Source organism: Nicrophorus vespilloides, unplaced genomic scaffold (assembly GCF_001412225.1).
Source record: "Nicrophorus vespilloides isolate i.1.1-1 unplaced genomic scaffold, Nicve_v1.0, whole genome shotgun sequence".
NCBI classification, from domain to species: Eukaryota; Metazoa; Arthropoda; class Insecta; order Coleoptera; family Silphidae; genus Nicrophorus; species Nicrophorus vespilloides.
The window spans coordinates 1-22,123 of record NW_017095975.1 but is presented as its reverse complement, the minus strand read 5'-3'; the positions used below and the strand labels follow the sequence as shown (position 1 = coordinate 22,123).

General features: G+C 29.6%; 6 protein-coding genes across 6 annotated transcripts; 3 read left to right on the top strand and 3 right to left on the bottom strand.

Moving 5' to 3' along the window:
* Positions 1 to 2,550: 2,550 nt before the first annotated feature.
* LOC108569047 (neuropeptide-like protein 31) lies at positions 2,551 to 3,429 on the top strand. The gene is made up of 2 exons (XM_017930439.1): positions 2,551 to 2,677; positions 3,054 to 3,429. The coding sequence occupies exons 1-2, from the start codon at positions 2,669 to 2,671 to the stop codon at positions 3,336 to 3,338; spliced, it is 294 nt and encodes a 97-aa protein (XP_017785928.1). The 5' UTR covers positions 2,551 to 2,668; the 3' UTR covers positions 3,339 to 3,429.
* Positions 3,430 to 8,339: 4,910 nt separating this feature from the next.
* On the top strand, positions 8,340 to 10,404 carry LOC108569045 (ctenidin-1-like). Its single transcript, XM_017930436.1, has 2 exons — positions 8,340 to 8,457; positions 10,075 to 10,404. Exons 1-2 carry the CDS (start codon positions 8,431 to 8,433, stop codon positions 10,387 to 10,389), a joined length of 342 nt encoding a protein of 113 aa, XP_017785925.1. The 5' UTR covers positions 8,340 to 8,430; the 3' UTR covers positions 10,390 to 10,404.
* A 4,894-nt stretch (positions 10,405 to 15,298) lies between these two features.
* LOC108569049 (glycine-rich cell wall structural protein-like) lies at positions 15,299 to 15,820 on the top strand. Its single transcript, XM_017930441.1, has 2 exons — positions 15,299 to 15,312; positions 15,531 to 15,820. The coding sequence occupies exons 1-2, from the start codon at positions 15,304 to 15,306 to the stop codon at positions 15,810 to 15,812; spliced, it is 291 nt and encodes a 96-aa protein (XP_017785930.1). The 5' UTR covers positions 15,299 to 15,303; the 3' UTR covers positions 15,813 to 15,820.
* A 648-nt stretch (positions 15,821 to 16,468) lies between these two features.
* Positions 16,469 to 17,085, bottom strand: LOC108569036. Its single transcript, XM_017930422.1, has 4 exons — positions 17,013 to 17,085; positions 16,888 to 16,959; positions 16,809 to 16,833; positions 16,469 to 16,710 (listed from the first exon to the last, which is right to left on the bottom strand). Exons 1-4 carry the CDS (start codon positions 17,022 to 17,024, stop codon positions 16,469 to 16,471), a joined length of 351 nt encoding a protein of 116 aa, XP_017785911.1. The 5' UTR covers positions 17,025 to 17,085.
* A 431-nt stretch (positions 17,086 to 17,516) lies between these two features.
* Positions 17,517 to 17,911, bottom strand: LOC108569046 (glycine-rich protein HC1-like). The gene is made up of 2 exons (XM_017930438.1): positions 17,870 to 17,911; positions 17,517 to 17,813 (listed from the first exon to the last, which is right to left on the bottom strand). The coding sequence occupies exons 1-2, from the start codon at positions 17,882 to 17,884 to the stop codon at positions 17,595 to 17,597; spliced, it is 234 nt and encodes a 77-aa protein (XP_017785927.1). The 5' UTR covers positions 17,885 to 17,911; the 3' UTR covers positions 17,517 to 17,594.
* Positions 17,912 to 21,511: 3,600 nt separating this feature from the next.
* On the bottom strand, positions 21,512 to 22,000 carry LOC108569035. Its single transcript, XM_017930421.1, has 2 exons — positions 21,770 to 22,000; positions 21,512 to 21,589 (listed from the first exon to the last, which is right to left on the bottom strand). Exons 1-2 carry the CDS (start codon positions 21,998 to 22,000, stop codon positions 21,512 to 21,514), a joined length of 309 nt encoding a protein of 102 aa, XP_017785910.1.
* Between the last annotated feature and the right edge of the window lie 123 nt (positions 22,001 to 22,123).

Below are 22,123 nucleotides of genomic sequence, written 5' to 3'. Positions count from 1 at the left end.
ATAAAAATAGAATGAAAATTATGATACTAATGGTGTTAACAATTAAATAAAAATGATCTTTAGAAATTTATGGGAAGCATAACTACCCGATAATAGTTTTAGGCACTTTGACTGGAATTTTGGAATAATTTGTATATTTAATACATAATAATAAAAACTTTTATATTATGGCTACAATCCGAGGTTTTTCTGCAAACTTTTATATTTAATTATTATTGATATGCCCATTGATGTTATTTGATAATTATTTTCTATCTACCTTAGTAATTATTTTCACTGATACTTCATATAAAGTCTGTTATTCAATAAAATTTGTATTGCAATTATTTTTAATATCAATTACGACGTATAAACTTCAATCTGTAATGGATAAAAATTTGGGTCATGTCTTTCTACAAGTTTTGGAAATGTTATTTTTTGACCGGAATGCTCTCAAAATAAATTGTTTACATATTATATATGCAAAATTACCAACGTCAGTCTCACGTTTAAAGAAATATTGGTAAATAGTTTAAATTTTGCAAAGAAGGTTCCAAATAATAAAAAGAATAACAAAAAATGTATATTAAATACTCTAAAAATTGTATATAAATAAAAAAAAAGATGAGTGACGTTAGAATCGACACTGTACCGAATATCGACACAAAATTTGTTGATACAATGACAAATTAGAAACTGAATTTTGATAAACTAGAATTAATTTATTTGAAAAGTTAATAATGAAAGAATATATTGGAAACATTGAGGCTTCATTATAAATCTTTGGTACTTCTTTATTAAAGTAGTTGATTAAAAATAATTATAAAAACTTTGTATCACTATGAATTATGTACTGAAAGCAGTATGGTTCTATTTTACATATTTTTCTTCCTGAGAAATTGCGTATATGCTGATGTTATTGGTATTTCTGATGAAATAGCGGAGGAACTGCTAATGGATTTTGTGGTGAAACTCCAAAATTCTAAAGAAAAAACGAAGAGGAGATGAAGTAGTATAATGCTGGTGAGTTTTAACAGTATTTGAATCTACAAATTAAATCACATTTTATCCGAAGAATTGTATATACTTTTTATAAAAGAAGTGGCTAGCACATCTTCCAGAATTGTATTTTTATAACGACGTTTTCACTAGTAAACCAAAATATGGAAAATTGCCATAATTGAAATTTTATAAATAATTTCATTTTAAAAACCGAACTATCTTATTTTATTGTCAATTGCAAAAACCAAAGACTTTTCAAATGGGAAGAATCGTGATAGAAGTAAAAGTACAAATAAAAATAGAAATTTATATTGATTCACCATTTTTTATATTATCTGCGGTAATAGAATTAATATTAGTTGCTATCTGAGAGATCGAGAAATAATTTAGTGCAACAATGACTTAAACATAGATAATTCTGTTAAGTCTGCAACTAATCGTCTCTAGTATGCTTGGGCACATTCAAGAAATTGAAATCAATCGTTCTAAAACTGCTATCAATATTAAAACAAATGATGGCAGGAAACATTTACACGAAATTACCTTGTTTGATAATGCTTTCATCAGAATTATTGCGACATATCCGGCCTATGGACTTCAACCTACACCAATACCAAATAATAAAAAGGAGGCTTGGAAACTGAATTAGACTACGATTATTGCGGTTAAATTTTATAATTATCCAGATTTGATTAAATTGACTAATAATAATAATTTTCTAAATAACTACGTTATAAATACGTACATACAAATTATAACAACATCAAAATACATTATTGTAAAGAACTACTAACTTATTTTCAAGAATTTTGCAATTACCTGGATTATAAGATATTTCTTAAAGTTCATTACTAACAAATTTTTAAGTAATGTAAATGATTTACCAATTTTTATTAGCTTTAATTTGAGTTCTACCCGAATTATTTCTTGTCTTTGATTAAAAAATAATTTTAGTTGAATTAAATAAGGCTAATAAATATTTATTTTTATTGATTAACAAAATAACTAGATGATTTTTCAAAATTACAATAATTACATTACAGTATTTACGCAAAGAAATCAAATTATGTGAAACATAAAACAATCAATCATTCTGTTAAACCTAATTGCAATTGTAATTAATAATATAATTTGATATAACTTTAAAAAATAAAGATATTTTTTATCTTCAATTCAATTAATTTTTAGTGGAATAATATTATATTTATGATTATGACTAGATTTTAAAATGATTTATAATAAATAATTGTTCAATTATAAGGTAATTATGATTTTATGTAAATAACATAAATTATTAACACGTAAGAATTTATTTAATTCAATTAAATTGGAATAATTACTTACACTTTATTTTATTAAATTGAATTACTAAAGTATAGTACCATTTATGATTAAAACTGTACAGATTACAACAAATTACTTTAATTCTAAATTAAATGATTGTTTATGTCTAGTGATGGATGTGGACTAACAAGTATGACTATGCTCTGTGCAGTGGCAAGAATTTTGCGAAGTGATTTTCTGGAAAAAGAGGGAGTGGATGAGATACAAAGTGGAAGTCGTTTGTCTTGTAAAAAGAGTACTATTTATTTGGATATGTGTCCTATATAAAGCCAGTACCGAAGATCAGGGATCAAACTGTAGTGCACTCGTCCAGTTACACAGGTCTTACAACAATCCAATAAAAATGATCAAGGTGAGCCGATCTCAGCAAAATATTTCGATGAAATCATGCATTTCTTTAGTAATAACCATGTCGTCTATACTAACTTTACAAAAAACATGAATTACCAATTCAATAATTGTTAATATTATTTTTTTTTTATCTAAATTTACAATATTACGGTTTTAAAATAAATAAGAAAGTGGTAGCATTATTTTGTTTAGTAAATTTATGGAACTTGTTAAATGTATTTGATTAAATTATTTAATAAATTAAAGATTTATTTAATCTATATATTTTGGATACATTAGATTTTATTTTCAAAGTAAATTTATTTCAATAGAAATCAGTTTTATATTATTTCAAATTAAAAAAGAAACAACTAATATTTTATATATTTTTTATCCAGGAACTCATCATCTTTGCCATTGCTTTAATCGCCGTTGCTTCGGCATATCCAACCGATGGACCACAACCTGCGCCAATTCCAAATGACAAAGAAGGCTTGGAAACAGCTGAATCTGCTTATGGTGGATACAGAGGTTATGGCGGATATGGAGGATACCGGGGCTACGGAGGATACGGAGGATATGGAGGGTATGGGGGTTATGGAGGTTATGGTAGAGGGTTTGGTGGATACGGAGGATACGGAGGTTATGGACATCGTCGTCATGGCTTTGGTTTCTACGGATAAACGCTCCATCCTTTCTTTTAGATGTAATTATCTTCTTTCAACACCAAGCAATATATGAATATTTTTTTTTTGCAATAATAACATTGAAATAGAAAACAAAATGAAATAAATTAATATATTTTTTTACGTTTTCGTCTCAAATTAATTATTATTAAACACTATATTTTTAACCATGAACCCAAAGAAGTTACATAATTTAATAATTATTATCTTGTTTCAAATAATAACATTCTTATCTTATAAAGTCTCAAATATCAATTCAATAGAATCACAAGAATTTTAATATTAATATTTTGTTTGTATAAAATGAAACGAAAAATTCGATTCCATTAATTCGATAACTAATTAAAAACAAATGTTTCTCACTTGTATTGTATAATCATGTCAATAAAATACTTCGAAATATAAAAAAAAATATGGATGAAAGCGAAAATCAAGTTCTTAGACTTTCAAAATTCATTAATTTATAACAATAATTTGATTTTGGCCTTCATATGAACTTTACAGCTAATTTATGATATGTTTCCAAAACTTTCTGATAGTTTGCTTATTACTTCTTATGATCACAAATTCAAAAAATATTGTATACAAAATTCAAATTGAAATAATTATTATATGAACCGTTATTTTTGAAAGTGGTGCATTTTTTCATATATCGAGATATTTAAGGGTTTGCGTTTGAATCGATTTAAAAATATTGGAAACCGTTAAACAATTTGTGTGATGTTTTTTTACAATATACTTTATTTATTTACTCACATAATTGAATCAAAATAGAATGCCGTTTCCATTTTTTTATTAGAATGAAAACTTGGTAAAAATTCAAGCAGAAAAAAGTGATGTTATACGAAATGCGTTTGTGATCAACAACTGTTCATCGATTGACTCTATTCTAAGATGCAATTTGTGATGGGGAGTGAATGTCAATAAAACCTCGAAAAAATTCCATCATTTTGGTGGTGCAGAACATATATAAACTCAGGACCAAAAAATTCTAATCATAGAGTGCATTCGTTCAGTCATAGACATATCTAGCAGCCTTCCAACAAAATAAAATGATCAAGGTGAGATGATTTCCACTGTTTCCTTGTTGAATCTTTTATATTTTTCTATCATTAATTAATTTTGATTTAAAATATTCATTAAATGAAGGTAATCTAGAGATATTTAGCACGATAATCTGTGTTTAATAAAATAAATTTAAAAAATATTCAAAAATTAATATTTGTTTTATCATTTTATTAAAGCTACTTTAATTTACAAAAAATATTGAAGTTTAATTCAATTTTCTAAGCAATTGGAAAACATGTTTTTATGTGTTTTATTGCAACATTAAATTTTGAACGACATAATGCATTTCACATGAGGTATCTAATTGGGATTTTTACTTATATACATAAAACATATTGTAGCGCATAAACGAAAATAAAAGTAATGTGGTGTTAATAGGAATAGTTGGAAAAGTAAGTTCAAATATATAAGTAAAAAAATGGTGTTAGTGGGGTTGCATATAATAACTATTTTTCTAATATTCTGTGTATTTTCAGAGCTGACTTAATGAATATAGTAATTATTGATTTTGACCATATATTTAACAATTAATAAAAAATATCAATCAAACATTGAATTCGAATTCGATCAATCCAATTTGAAAATTTCAAAGCAAACTAAATTTTAATTGAGAAAAATAAAAATGAATTCTAAAATTTAATACACAAGATTATTTTTTTTATACCAAAATATGTTGTCGTTTTTTTCACTTTAATTCATTTCTAACAGTTATTCGTTTTTTTACTACTAATTTATGATGTATTGCCTACAGTTTCTGATAGATTGCTAATTGTTTATAGTATATATTTTATATAATTTATCTATATGTTTTAATGATGATTATAAATTAAAAAATTAGTACATAAAAAATATTTATTGAAATATTGATTTTATTTATATTCCATTTAAAATTATTCAGTAAATTTAAAATAATTATTAATGAAGTCAAAATATAACATTGAAGAATAGAAACTAATAAATATTTTCTATTATGAAAGAAAAAATATGTTTTTTTTATTATAAATTTTTGTATTTAATTTCTCAATTAGTCCGCTATTGCTGTATTTGAAATACATTTTTCTCTGAAAGTTTAAAAACTCTCTGTGTTTGTCATACTTAGGGAATCATTATTTTTGCCGTTGCCGTTGCGGCTGTCTGCTCGGCATACCCTGCTGAAGATGTAAAAAAGACATCGGAATTCGTCCAAATTCCAAGTGATAATCAAGATGAGAGTCTTGAGACTGCTGAAACTGCAATCCGTGGATACGGTTACGGTGGAGGAATCGGTGGATTTAAAGGAGGATATGCTGGAATCGGAGGATTCAAAGGAGGTTATGGTGGAATCGGTGGAGGAATTGGCGGATTTAAAGGAGGCTATGGAGGTATCGGTGGAGGAATTGGTGGATTTAAAGGAGGCTATGGAGGCATCGGCGGCGGAATCGGTGGCTTCAAAGGAGGATACGCAGGAATCGGAGGATTCAAAGGAGGCTACGGCCGCGGTTTTTTGGGTTAACAATAATCCATAATCTGAGAGTAATTCTTGTGCAATATTTTTGTTAATAATATAGTTTGAAAATAATGCATCATTTAATGCTGATGCTAAGTTCATATATGAATGTATTGAGTAAGAGTTTTATTTTTGTGTCAAAAAGTGTATTATTAAATTGAGAGTATTGAGAGTAAACATGGTTTTCTAAAACAAAAGGAATTTCCGTTGATATTTTGTTGGTGAGATTGAAAACCTTTCACAATGTGAACGATTTAGTTTGGTCTTGAAATTATTTTTACATTTGAGTAACAAACTTTTATTCATGTTCTTTTTATGATATTCAGGGAAAACCCAATAAAACTTTTTTTTAATAATTAGCTGTAAAAATTAGCACGTAAATAATAAGGTAAGATCATTTATTTCAAATAACAAAAACACAAGGATGTGAAATCGTACATACAAATTTTGTTTTTTACAGATTGGTTTGTAACCGAATGGAAAATGCTTTATATTAATGGAGAAGCCAGACAAACTATTTTGTAAGTGCTATAAATTTAATACTTTTTAATCATTCATTTTATTGAATCGAAAGTTTGTTGTAACTTGATATTTGTCATAACTTTAATAATGTTTATTTTTATATTATTTAGCGTTAAGAATAAAAGCAATCAGTATTTTGATGTATTTTAAGCATTTTCAGTAATAATAATGCAACGAAGAAAAAATGATATAATTATTAAATTTATCAATAGGTTTCTGTGAGAATATCCTTTTTTTTATTAGCAAAATGTAATTTTTGTAATACAGTCAAAAAGAAATCGAGTGTTTGTTTTCATTCGAAACCCACGTTAATTTGTCGATCGTCGAATAATCAATATTTGCATTTTCTATGTTGTAGACTTGTTAATATCGCGAACAAACTCTTCACGGGGAATTACTTTATTTTCTCAAGACTGGACGTGATAACTTATCGCAAAGAAATACCTGGTTTACAAATTATAATGCATTCATTCGTAGTTCCGTTTACACAGATTGTTATAGTCTGTTGTTTATCACAGTCTGATTTAATAACAATTTATAGCATTATATTGTACAACAATATGAAAAATCCCCTTTTTTAATTAATGAGCGTAGGTGTTTACTACATCTATTAATTTTATTTATAAAATATAGTCACACGTGTTAATCAACAGTTATGTAAATTAATGTTGTTGTTTTTTTATTATTTAATTAGTTTGTAGTGTGTACATAAAATTTTATGTTTTTTAATATTTTTTTTTAAAGAAAATTAAAAAGTAAAAATATTGTTATACAATCAATAAATCAAAGGTTAAGGTAATAGGTGATCGAACTTTGATTATTGTATATCTGGCATATTCCAGCATTAATCAAGTAACAAAATACATTCAAAAAAATATTTGAAATAAAACAGAAGTAACTGAATAAACGATGATTTTTCAAATTTATTTCTATCAAAATTTAATTTGTTTTGAAATTTTTAAACCGGCCTATAATGAATGTTTGTAATAATAAAAAAATTAATTATTTTTATGTTTGAGTAAATTATTGATGAGTTTTATAGTAATAAAATATAAAACAAGTTTGTAATACAAATGTATTTTCGATCATAGAAGAGACCTTCGGGAATACTAAGTTTTGGTAAACAGAGTTTTTGCTTTTTAACATATTTATTGAATTTATGTGACCGAACTTGTATAAGCAAACATCATCGATGAAATATGCTCGATTCAATCATCATTTTATACGTAGGTATCATCGTTTCCTTCCAAACGATGACCATGAAACTGCACGTAATTACTCTCTAGTTGCAATTAAAGACATGCACGTTGTTAATCCGCGGATTTCGGACAAATCTTAAGACCGGATCAAGGTCGGTCGTATGGGCGGAGGATGCAGAAAGTGAAATGAACGTGCTAAAAACGGCATCCATGAACTAGAAATTTACATAAGACTTAATCCATTTTACACAAGTGAAGAAATATTGTTTGAGAGAAACATCGATTATCCAAGGACGGCAAACATTGGGAATTTCGGGTTTCTTGCGTTATCCTCTTAAGGCGTCCTCATTGAAATCAAGTCACATGCTTTTCACGGTTGCTTTTGTATACATAATGACACATGCACAAACATGCAGATTGATTTTGGTATTCATAGCAACGAATCAAATCCGTGATTTATCTGCGATACGTCATCGATGGATGACAAGACCAGGATATCAGATCTATGTCTCATGTTTATTACTTAAGCTCCTTTAGGGTTCAAAAAAAACTTATTTCTTGTATGCACGAAAAAAAATTGTTGAAACGGATTTTGCTTATTTATATTTTGTTAAGTCATTAATAGATCTTGAGCAACTTACTCGTTCGTAGCTAATTATTTGTGGGATTCCTGGGATTTTAGCCTTGGAATATCCGAGGTGTAAAACGCATATATAACTTGAAGCCCGGACGGTAATTGCCAAATAGAACAAAATCGTCTTCCTGCTTGTACAATTAAGAAAGAAGAATCGAAGAAATAGAATCAGTGAACGAAATGATTGGATTTAAATCGTTGTTTTCGGTGAGTATATATAAATATAAATTATTGCAATCTCTTGACGTTATTAATTACTGTCATTGGGTCACAAGAAACAACAACAACAGCAAAAAAAATCAAGGATAAATTTCGCCAATGTTAAAGTGCTTTTAGCAAATTTACATAAACCTTGGTCACCGGAAATGGAGTTGCTATATTGCTTTTAGATTTCGTCTTTTAAATTAGGAGTTTTCTCATTTTTTTTTTACAATTTTTTGTGACGTGCGAGCAAACACAAAACTAGTTTTGCTTCTTTATTTGATGGAGATTTGCATTGCTAGATGTGAGAGAGATATAAAAAAAAGATGTCGAACAAACGAAGAGATCATAATTATATGACACAAATCAAGAAACTACTAGAAAGTCAATAACATTGGATGACCTCAAATATTGGTAACTTGTTTTAGCCAATAATTATTTAGACTAATACATTGATTATTTTGATTTGTTTTTTATTCTTTCTTATTTGGTATTATATCAAATTTATACCGTTATGTTTATATGGTATTTTAAATCGAAATCAACAAACAAAGAAAAACACGAACAGTATTATTGTATTACGTATACTAATTATTAGTTGTAAAAATCATAATATTTATGACTTTTTATTATTCTATAAAACTAGTTTGTTTTTATGTATATCTAAATTTTACAATATATTTCTTATATTATTAAAATTGTAATTTTCAATCAAAAGAGAGTACTTTGTTTCTAAATTAGTAACAGTAAAAACCACATTATTAACCTTTGAACATCTTTATCTCAGACTTAATTTGTATTGATTGTTAAAAAATGTTAATTTAATTGCATTTCATACAATTATTGAATAAATTAGAAAACAATAGATTTATTTATGTTTAAAACATCTTGTTAGCTAGCAAGCAAAATGATAATTGAGATTCCCAAATTGAAAGGACAAAACACAACAACAGAAAATTACAATTACAAATGTATTCTCCTTTGCTATTCACTTCTTCTCAACAAAAAAAAAATAAATAAAAAAAATATTATTAATAGTTAATAATTACTAATTTTAAATAATCCACGAGCTGTCCTTTCACCTTCACCGTACACTACTTGATTGAACGCAAACAGAAGGAGGTGTCGAAAGTGCTCATATTTTCTATTTGACATTCCATTTTGAAGACGTGTATTTGAATAAAATAATGGTTGTAATGTAACACAATATCTTGTAGAGCAGAAAATTTTGTTTCGAATGACGTATAACGTTTACCTACTTTGGCGTGCATTTTTGAATTTGAAAGAAAAACGATTGTAACTAAATTTAGTTATATCTAAATCTAATTTTAAATAAGATGGTAATTGATATTAGTCATATAATTTTATTTAAACTTGTTTATTATTAGTTTAGTTTAATTCCATGATAAGCCTAGCAACTGCAAATAAAAATTAGAAAAATGCAATATTGTGTAGTAGGCCAACAACAAGTCAATCATAAAGTGAATGCTTCATACTAATAATTTTATTGTATTCATATGATTCATATGTAAGAAAATGATTATTTTTATACTTAGTAACAATTTATTTTATATTTTTTAAATACATTTATAGATTTAAATATTAAATTTTTTTTTATTTTAGATATTTGCACTCTTAGTAGTGTGTATAGCATTGACCAATAGCTTGCCAGCTCCAGAACCTTATGGTGGCTACGGACGAAAAATAGCAATAATAAAAATAAAGAAGGTTGGGTATGGCGGACACGGCCATAGAAGTTACGGACATCGAGGATATGGAAATAAAGGCTATGGAGGTGGTTATGGTGGAGGTTACGGCGGTGGTTACGGGGGAGGTTACGGCGGAGGCGGCGGTTATGGTGGAGGAGGCGGTTTTGGCGGCGGATTCGGCGGAGGATTTGGATTTGGAGGAGGTTATGGCAAAGGTTATGGAAAATAACCTCAGTATTTTTTAATCTTCTTAAATTTTGTTAAATAAATTTCAAGTATATCAGTTTTTTAACAAATATATAAATTATTATTTTCTTAATATTAAATTTGCATTTTTATTACTGGCACGATATTTTTCTAATTAAATATAGGGTTTCCATTTCCGGTAAATAATAAAGTTTTACAAGCCAATATGATTATCAACATTACCGGTTAATTTGATAAGAAATAGCGGCAATTTCATTTGTTTTTAATATACAAATTTTTAGTTTTATTTTTATAAATTTTGAGTTTAGTGGTCCATGAAGTCAAAGAGGTTAGCGACCGCTGTTGTCGTATCCCAGGGATGGATTTCTGGACACTGTGGAATATTTCTTCGGTTGTCTGTTGTGAAGCCTTAGGTTTGATAAATAATAAATCAAACGAGTTTTAATTGTTGTTTATTATTAAAATATTCTTCAAAGTGTTTGATTTATTGTAGTTCTTCACTTCATTTTTAGACGCTCTGCTTCAGGTCACTACTCATGTACGGATTCTGCCAATTCTGCATTTTGGTTCCCAGTTGAAAATATTAAGGAACGTTACAATGGGTCTCACGGTGGAGGTTCATTTATGTTTATCTATATGTTTTTATAATAAGGCGACCAAGAGACGCCGTGGATGTCTCTAATTTGTTAATACATACAATATTAACAATAATAATTATAATAATCACGGTTGGACACAACACTGTATTAGGCAACTAATAAACAAATAGTGAGCAGTTTGACACATATCAAAAATAATTTAGAAAAAAATCTCGTATTTTAGAAAAATTAAGTGATCTCAGGGAATTTTGATCAAAGAATTGAAAAGAATAAGTTTTCAAATAAAAGCAACTGACACTTAATCAACATAATGGTGCACTCCAAAAAAAAATTCGATTCCCATAATATTCCACACTTTAATAATGTAAAACATCATCGTGAGTTAAACAACAACTTTCATGAGTGATACATTAATTTCAATGCTTCTCTAATATTTCAATACCTTTCTTGTAGAACGATTTTTCTTTGCATTCAAAATACGCTTCACTTTCGGAGTCAACTTTTTATCTCTTGAGCATTCCTTTTAGGTCTGCAAACAGGTAGTAGTCGCTGGGAGCCAGATCTGGATAATACGGCAATTCGTGCATTTTTGCACATGTGAGCACTTTTTTCTTCTTCTTTTGTCCACAAAGCAGACGACCGATTTAACTCTGAAGTGTAGTGGTGGATCCAGGTTACATACCGTATAAAAAATCCTTTTTATTTCGCTTGAAAAACTCCAAACAGCGCTCGGAATCATTAATGCATCAATTGCATCTGTACTATCGCGTTTAAAATCAGCTAACCACTTCTCCCCATAACACATATCATCCTACAAACTTATTGACTGAGGTATTATACCATAGTTTTGGGCGGACGAAGTAGTAATCAACTGTTGTCTAGAAGTTTTACAGGTAAATTTTTGTAAGATTTAACCGTAATTTATATTGTATATGTACGTCCATATCGTGTCTTTCTCGAAAGACATCTTACCATATTCATTTGTTGTGTCCAATCATTAAGGACAATGACCTATAAGAAGCAATATGCAGAATAGTCAGATCCCACGGAGGGCAGTGACCGATTGTAACGGTCCTTCACATTTTCAACTAAAAACCCAGACTTAGAATAAGCAGTTTCTTCAAGACCAATGATTGAAAAGAACATTTTTCATATTTTCAACTGGGAACTGGGAATGCAGAATCCGTACAGGAGCAGTGTTCTGAAGCAGAGCGTCTTATCAAAACCGTGACCTACTCCTCGTCCAAACGGGGTGGTTGCTCCGCTGAAACCCTTCTCCATACCTACAAAGTTTTCATCCGCCCTATCCTCACTTACCCCATAACAAACTACACCATTGCTCCACCCAGACAACTAAAAAGAATTCTTCAGTTTGAACTCAAATGCATCCGCAAAATTCTTCGCCTTCACTACCGACACCCTTCTTCCACCCTCTATAACCTGGTCACCTTCCCAAAGGGGCAACATTCTCCAAAGTTCCAAAGAAAAAATCCCTCACCCCCCTGCCGTGCTGGAGTCCTACGCTAACTCCAACGACCCCACATTAACACAACTTCTCCAAGACTTTAAAAACACTCCTACGCAACCCCTCAGTGATGTAAAACATTCTCCCTACGCTTTTTCGTGCAGTGAAGTAATATTTGTTTAAGTGCATATATATTTGTGTCCTCGCTCAGTTCATTTATTTGATTTACTAATATTTATTTGTGTTCTTATATCTCTGTTTATTTGCTTATTATTATTATTGATGTTTTTTTTTTGTAAAACCTAATAACAGAAGGCTGAAAGAGGCTAAAGCCCATAGCAGTCTACATTTAATATCACATCCTATGTCATTGTAGTACAAATACGTAAATAAAAATTTTAAAATTGGACCTACTCCTCAAACTCTCGCCTATAGAAAGAGCGCTAAAGACACAACTACAGAGTTTTATACGTATCACACTTTAAATAATATTTTTAAATTAAATAATAAACTACAATTAAAACTCATTAGATTCATTATTTACCAAACCTAAGGCTCCACAACGGGAAACAGAGGAAAATATCCCACAGTGTCCAGAAATCTATTCCTGGGATTCCTGGTATTTATTTTCAATAAATTCTTACAAAGTGAAGTCAAGTTTTAATATGCATTGAATATTGATTGCTTAAAAATAACACTTTTTCATAAATCAGAAGTTTTTCAATGTCATTTAAGTAAATTTTGCTTTTATTTTCAACAGAATTAAATCTCAATATACGCAGTTATGAAATGAATTAAAATAAATTTCAATAATGCTGCATATATTTTCAAAGAATTCAAATTAGAAACAATTATTTAAAATGAACGTATTGATTAATGTGACAATTTTTTTTTTTTTTAATTTAAATTATTTCTCGAATAATAAGATTTTTACTTAACTCATGACAAAGAAAAGAAGATAATAATAGAATTTTTGTAAAAACTACAATTCTATATTATCAATATACATACATTTCATAGCACCCTTCATCTCCCTTATAGATTTTAAAATTAGATGAACGTTATTTGTTTTTATTGTTAAAATTAATATTTATTTATAATTATATTTTGCAATTGGAATGTTTACAATGGAAAACTATTCTGCTCATTATTATATTTTCAGAACTACTAGGTATCTCTCGACTTATGAACTCTTGAATTTGCGAAGAAAATTCTAAAAGCTCTAACTTGTTACGAGTAGATATATAGTGATTAAAAAATAACTGTGCAAACTAAAATTGATATTTTCTTTAATAAAATATAATATTTTTGAAAGATGTACTATCTGTTTTGTTGCAAAAATGTATGCAGTCAGTAATACGTAAGTTAACATATATAAAATTAAAAAGCATGATAAAGTATATTTTGAAATTTTTAAAATTCCTCCGACTTACGAACAAATTCGACTTACGAACAATCGTTTGGAACGGAACTAGTTCGAAAGTAATGGGATACATGTATTTACTCATTACCACCATGTGGCAGATTACAAATAATAATAAATTTATTAAAAAAATAGCAAAATTAAAATATAAATATTTTGTTTAATTTATGTTGTCTTCGATTAATCCGGTTTCAAACAGTTTTCAAGAGATGGAATAAAAATCGTTCAATATATTTAAATTAATACTTTGACCTGAATAATTTTATTTAGATTTAATTATTAAATAGAAAACGTATTTATCAATTCAAATAATTTCTCTTTTTTTCTTGATATTTCCACAAAGAGAAACTATCAAACTATGTAATAATCCTAATTAACAGAACCATTTATATTTATGATTAGTAATTAGATAATTTTGTATTTCTGCTATATGAATTGACATAAAGAATACAAATCAAGTAACTTCTGTCATGTATTCTAATTTTAAATATCGTATAGTAATTACAACAGTATAATTCTTAAGTACTGAATTTAGGCTGATTAATTAATATAACAAAAAAAATTAAGTGTATAGGAAATATGAATTGTTTAAAAGTATATATGATTATCGTAGTACATTACAATTATTTTGATAAATTTACAAATACTTACGTTGCTTACATTAATTATAGACATTAATTATGAATCGATAAAATTAATGTTTCATAAAAGTGCATTTTCATTTACTTCATTGGGTTTTACTTGAAAAAATGTAGTATGTATATACATATGGTTTACTATATAGTAAACCATAAGTGAATTAACAGTTTCGTTACGTAAAAAAATGATTTCACAAAATATCCGATTGTATCCACCGGTGTAATTTGCAGGAAATACAACAAAAACAACAACAAAATTAAAGATAATTCTACTTAATAATCACGCAATAAACTAGAGACTCCTGTTTTTTTTCCTTTCAATATATTTTTAAAAGTAATGTAGCACAAATGCACTGATTGCAAGTGCAAGTATTTATATAAGTAATTCCAACAAATTACACTTTTACTAAGGCGTAGGCAGTCCCAAGGTGATGTATCTTCGCGCGCCCAAAATATCACGTCCACGTAATTACGATCATCGGAAGAAGAAGCACTGTCTGTTATTTTTTTTTTATTTTTTTTTTGTTTGCACGCATCGAAGATTCCAATTGGAGACGGAATGGAAGAGTCACGGACATGACCGTCGTCGCGTAGTGATCTCAAGGAAATGGATGATGATTATGGGTGGACTTCGATAATCTGTTTTAGAAATTCGTGGATTCCCAGATATGCGTCTCTCTTCTAACGGCGGTTCAATAGCCTTGGCCATTTTTTCGGCAGGGTATATAACCCGACCACAGCGAACACCCAACAACCAAAAACGATTCAACATCTCATCTACTAAGATCAACAAGCAGATCCATCTAAAAACATGAACAAGGTAATTCATATTTATTTTACAATAATAGATAAATCACTTACTTAATTTCAATAAAAGACATTATTGAATTTACAAATATTACCTTACAATTTCAATTATTGTCACTTCAAAATTAATCTTCATTTACTTGAAATAAAAATCACTATTAATCTTATAAATTGTTCATTAACTTCTAAATAGAAGACACAATTAATCTAATATATCTTGTACTTTTTCAGTTATTCAGCGTACTTGTATTGTTGGCTGTCCTTGCTATGTGCTCGGCCCAATACTATGGATACGGTCGTCCAGGTTACGGAGGATATGGTGGATACCGTGGAGGATACGGCGGTGGTTACCATGGAGCCTACGGTGGATACGGTGGTTACGGAGGTGGTTATCATGGAGGATACGGAGGCGGTTACCGTGGAGGATATGGTGGATACCGTGGTGGATACGGAGGAGGTATCAAAGTTGGAGCCATTGGTGTCGGAGTTGGTGTCGGTGGATTCTACGGTTAATTATTATACTTATCACCCTTAATTTTATCAATAAATCACTATTTATTTATTTATATATAAACATATATCCAGTCTTTGATTTCAACGAAAACCAATTTACCAATTTTACGTTGCCTAAGTTGATCAATAATAATCTTATTTTATTGCGAATGAAAAATCAACAATTATTTACCTTTCAAATACATAAAATATACTCAGTTATTTACTAAATGTCTCAAAACATTGAATTCATAAAAAAATCTTATAGGTTTGTTTCTTTAAAAAAATTTGAGATTGACTTGCTCAAGATTAATTAAAAATGAATTAATATATATATATAATATTTGTAGTCTTTAAATATTATTAACTAAAGATAATTAGAAACTATAAATATTGAAAAAACAAATTGCTTGTTGTTTCATAAATATAATTTTAAAACTTGAAGTTTGTTTCTTTTTCTAAAAAAATAATAACTTTTTGTATAACTAAAAAATAATGTGTTTACAAACATAATATAATAATACATGTTAAAATTATACATTGCAATAAACGGAAAGAAATAAATGTTGCTTTTATAAATATTTTAATATTTTGTTTATTCAATTATTCAATTATAATATCAAAAAAAATTCGCTAAATTGTGAACTAATTTCATTGAAATTATGATAGAATCTTAACTACTGTACTTTTCTGCTTTTGCTATAGATAATATCATACTGTTGCAGATAATTGGGAACGTATCCGTTTCCACCAATAGATGGATGCATTCCTGAAGAACCAGGATGACCGCTGTATCCTCCATAAACAGGATTGAAACTACCCATCATGGAAGGATTATAAGGCATCTGCTGCATTTGAGGATGAAACTGATGGAAACTGTGAGGTGATCCCATCCCCATACTTCCACCAAACATTTTACCTATTGAGAAAAACATTAACACTCAAATCTATTAATATTGAAATATTGTGATTATTTAGAAATGACAATATAAATTAATTGAACTGTTTTAGACTTGCCAGTTAATTGCGGATCATTGGTATTCTGAAAATGTAAAAATTAAACATGTTTTTTTTAATAGAAGTAAACATGTTTTACCTGCTCTGGAATCGGATTGGCTTTAATGGAAATAACAACAACAGCAGCGGCGAAGACGAAACCATAAAATATCTAAAATAAGAAAACTTTAAAAGGAGACACTTCAACAAGTAATAATAACATACTGAGCGACTCATTCTATTTTACTTTAGTATTAACATTATCCTTCAGGTGGATTGAAATCAACTTATATAGTGGAACTCATTCATTATAATTCGGTGTTATCTATTCACGGAAAACGGCTATTTACGAAGCGCATGAATATGGAAACACTTGTAAATTGGAACAAAAAAAACATCGATTTACACTGAGTAATTAAGATTTTAAAAAAAGAACGAATATTCCATTGTGCCTTTATTCGTAGAGAATTCGTCACATTTGTTTATAGACTTATTTACTTCCCGTTTTGGATTATCTTTGCCCATGGAATATATTTTCGTTAATTTATTGTCTATACTTGATTTTAAACAAAATGATTATTTCTAGATTATTATTATTTGCACTTACCAGAATACCTTAAATATGTTTGTTAAAAAATATTAGGAAGATGTAATTTTCTACATACTTGTATTATTTTGATGCAATATGAAGTGGAGTGAAACACGTTTTTGAACAATAATATATCTCCCTTTATTTAATTACAAATATATATATATATATCTCTTCCCGGTTATAAAAAATAGAATCATCGATAAAAACAAATCCTGTTAATAGTGTCCATGTTGACCACCTCTGTGATGGCTGCCGCCTCCATGGGGATAACCACCTCCATGGTGACTACCACCATGGTGATTACCACCTCCATGGTGATTACCACCATGATGATGACCACCGCCTCCGTTGTAACGACCTGGGTCAGCTTCGGGGACGGCGGCCGGGATCGCCATCGCGAATGCAATGAGAGCACTCAAAAAGATGCAAAAAATCTAAGACAAATATAGCCGATCAGCAAATATTGTTACAATCTATTATTCGCACTTACCGCAAGCTTAACCATGTTTCTGTTTTAGCTAAGAGGTGTTCTTACTGAATGTACATCTCGGTGCAAATGCTACCTTTATATACGGGATGAGGATACTTGTTTTTGGTGGCAAGAAGTGCGTCATATCCCGGAGTTTCCAGAATATTTTCTTGCGCCTTTCGCGACGAAAACACAATCGTATTTTGCCAATTAAGAAACCGGTTGGTTCAGTGAAAACGCATAACTTTTGCAAAAATAAGATGCATTAAACCGATAACAAAACAATATATTTCCACACCTTTAAAATTTTTGAATTATGTACAAAAAAGAAAGCAATTGTTGTTGTTATAAAAAGATTCGCCTTAATTGCTCACATTAATTTAGTTTTAATTAGTGTCAAAAATATGTGTACATTATATATAAACACATAAATCACTATATCATTTTAATTGATTTTATTATATTTTCTTTGTTCATATTGGAATAGAAATAAATACGTTTCTAACGAATTGCATAATAAGATCATTTAACCGTATTTGAAAGTTTGTGGAAACTTCATTGACGTAAATCGATTTTTCTTTTATAAAAGTAGATTTAGATCTCACTTTTTAAATCGTATCTAACAGAATAAATATATGAAGAGAATATTTATTATCAAGGAAAAAAATGTTTAGTAAGATACAACTATAAAGATATTTCATTTCATTATTTAACAAAAAAAAAGCAATGTAACAAATTAAGAAGAAACAAATTATTTCGTTATAATAATAATATTTAGTGCAACAAAGAGAAAATAAAATAAAAGCTTTCGATACAATAATAATACTAAAACAAAAATTAAACTGCTATTTACAATTGGTTTTTCTGTCCAATTCAATTATATTTAATGTGATTTAATGTAACATAATTAAAAAGTTAATTTTATAAGATTGAATTGTTTTATTTTTCTATTATAATTATTTAATTATATTTTAATTTTATTTGCTTATGAAAAACTGTTTCATAAGAATTACAATATCAATATATATAAATTCAATTTTTATTCAGGTTGAAGAAAATTAATGTAGATTTGGTTGCCAAAGCAAAGTTTTAAAAATCATTTTAATAATGTATAATTAAAATCATGTTTGTTTGGGTAAGAAAAATAACAGAGAACGGTATATTATATTTTATCGTGTGTATGACATTTGTGCTTGAATTGAAAGTTGCTAAATGCGTATAAAGTTGAAGGCATTTAAATTTCAAGGAGCGTGTTTAATCGGTTGCCTTCATATAATCATTATGTTTCCATTTTTTTAAATATCAAATAACATAAGCAAGGTTCATAAAGTAAACGAAAATTATATAATTTTAATTCAAATTGCAGATTTTCTTTAATAATATATGTCATGCAGTATCAACGCCGTGCGGTATTTTAGTTAAATGTTTATTATGTTTATAAAACTTTCAGAAATGATAACAACTATTAATTGGTTTACATTTTATTGGACTTAGTAATGAACAATAGTAGTTGGAACACCTAATATATTCAGTTGGCAACTAAGTGATTGCGGATGTTGTCCACCTATTGTTTTAGCACATTCTTTTGTTTCGTCAACGTGTAAAAAGCACCTAACATATTGTTTTCATGTTGTTTGGACTTCCACCTTTAATTTAGTAAAAATGTTGTATCGATTAGTTATTTAGTTTTGTTTTTATTCCAATTTAAAAATGGAAGAACAAGACATCTCAGACATTGAAAATAATTGGTTTGTCAAATTTTGTTCTGGTGATTTTTAACTGAAAAATGCGCAACGACCAGATCGTTAATAATACATATATCTAGGGCTTTATCGATTCAGATCGTCACAGCACAACACATGAGATTGCAGAGAAACTCAATTTATCGCATAGATCCATTCAAAAATTAAAACAGTTTGGCAAAAATGTTGAATTTTCCTTCTTAATTAAAATATGCAATCACTTAGAAGCTAATCCAATACATGTATCAAAATTACCGATTTTTACCGATTGTTTTGATAATAAATGCAGCTATTTTTGTATTAACTAAAATCAATTTAAAAATTAACGGTAATTTTCAGATATGTAAATTTAGTGTTAAACTTAATTTACAGACATGTATGCATATTCGTATTTCTTATGTTTTTTATTTTTATTCTGGAACGGGGTCCGTCCATGGATGCGGTTCAAGCAAAGCATCCATGCGCATACACAACATCCATGGATCCTGTGGTTGCGCCGAAACCATGTACTGACTGGCGCCACACACGATTACTGTCAGGAAAAAGCGAAGTAAATTTGTGTTATTTCCTTAGATTTGTTTCCATTGTTTAAGATTTTTCCCTAATAATCGGCTGCCCCGATTAACCGATATCCCATTTAAGCGGAATCGACAGTATTTTGTATTTATTGTATAGTTCTAAAAAAGTATATGCAGAACAGTTCATAAAATATGCTGAATTTATTTATATTTTATTCTATTTTATTGAAACTTAGTTATACAGGCGATCATTTAACGTATTTATATTATTTTTGAATGTAGTTTACCATGCATATTTCGTTGCATGGTCAAACTTAGAAATTCCGTACTTGTCTTGAGATAGCAAACGCAGTAACTTTAGATTTTCAGAATATCCTGAATTTCACTTATGCAAACATTTTATTATTTTGACAAAAATATATAATCTGGATTATCTACGAGCCGTCGAAAAAAAAAATAAAAATAATTGATAGAAAAGATCCTTACTATTTGTGTAATAAATGGGTTAAATAATATACGATCATGGTTGAAAACACAGATGTATGTCTTCTTCTTCCTTCCCTCTTCTTCATTTGGCTTCCGCATTACGCGCCAATAAGCCAGCCACTGACTACATTTGGAACACAAAATAACTTATTCTTCGGATTACTTCTTCCGCCCAAATAATTAAATTAACCAGCTTCTCCCCATGAACCAAAACTTCCTTCTTCAGCACAAATAATCAAAATAAAGAACTTCTTCTAACTCAACTAAAAAATAACTATTAAATCAAACTAAACTAACTTCTATAAAATATGTATGTAGGAGAGATACGGCAAGACAGGTAAAAACAAGAAAGGTAACGGATCGAACATAAATATATAACGAGTTTCGAACCGGGGTCTCAGCGGTTCAGTACTCAGGTTCCTGGAGAGACCTCGGAAGGGTATAAATTAGAAAGGTTGACACGTTAAAATTATATAGAGGCATTAGATGTTTTAAAAAACTTTAGTATTGCTCTGTAAACGCGAACGTCCTCGGATTGGAAGAGACACCGTATGGACGTGGGCATGGGAATTCTATTATGCAGCAATTACTCATAAAGAACCCCGGATGCCTCACTATTGTGTTCACATGCGAAGACGACGTGATCCAGCGTCCCCACTGACCCGCAACTACATCTGTCCGAATCCTGCCACCCGATTCTGTCTAAATGTACCGGAGCCCGAGTATGTCCGGACCGCAAACGACTAAGCTTGGCAATGTCCGCTTTACACCTAAATCCCATCTTCTCGTACCACGGACGTCTACTCACTACTCTTCTAAAGTTGAAGTAAGATGTGGCTTTGTATATACTTTCCGCCTCATATATCCTCTGCCATTCCAACATCGAATGGACCCTGATGTAGAGGCCGATATCTGTGTTATGTTTCTAAGAAGCCCAGCGTGTCCATCCGTCGCCAACTCATCCGCCCTCTCGTTTCCACTGATACCCTGGTGACCTGGAACCCAGCATAAAATCACAGAGAACCCCGCACGTTCCATCCTGCAGATTTGTGTCCTGATTCGTACCACCCTGGCTGCCTATCTATGGCACTCAGAGAATCAGAACACACTACCACACTCCGGATATCGGAAGGGACCCATCCGTAAATACCTCTGTGTGCGTGGGGAATTTTTACCTCTTGAAACCCTCGAAAGCACGGTTCAGCCGCCATCCCGAGTCGACGAGATCGCTTCTGCACAGGGGAAATCTGCACACCCTGATCGTATGAGCCTGATCCTGCAACGTTGGCACATGTAGGTTGGATATCGCATTCACGTCGATGTGTTCCTAGCAGGGGGACCAAGTCATATGAGAAATCTGTTGTATAGCCACTGCGGTGGCGTTCCTTAGTACATGGAGAGCACATAACGCGGCGCCATAAGCACCAGCAAATATAAAAGCGCCAAATAATTTGAAATTTAAAATAATAAAAAAAATTACTATATCCTATCAAATAGTTTTTATTGTTTTAACGTTTTCGCACTATTTA

Coding starts and splice junctions, on each gene's coding strand:
- LOC108569045 (XM_017930436.1), top strand. CDS start 8,431: ATGATTGGATTTAAATCGTTGTTTTCG. Junction 8,458..10,074: donor GATTTAAATCGTTGTTTTCG/GTGAGTATATAT, acceptor TTTTTATTTTAG/ATATTTGCACTCTTAGTAGT.
- LOC108569036 (XM_017930422.1), bottom strand. Junction 16,834..16,887: donor CCAATCCGATTCCAGAGCAG/GTAAAACATGTT, acceptor TTACATTTTCAG/AATACCAATGATCCGCAATT. Junction 16,711..16,808: donor CAATGATCCGCAATTAACTG/GCAAGTCTAAAA, acceptor TTTTCTCAATAG/GTAAAATGTTTGGTGGAAGT.
- LOC108569035 (XM_017930421.1), bottom strand. CDS start 22,000: ATGTGCTCTCCATGTACTAAGGAACGCCACCGCAGTGGCTATACAACA. Junction 21,590..21,769: donor GCTTTCGAGGGTTTCAAGAG/GTAAAAATTCCC, acceptor GCTGGGTTCCAG/GTCACCAGGGTATCAGTGGA.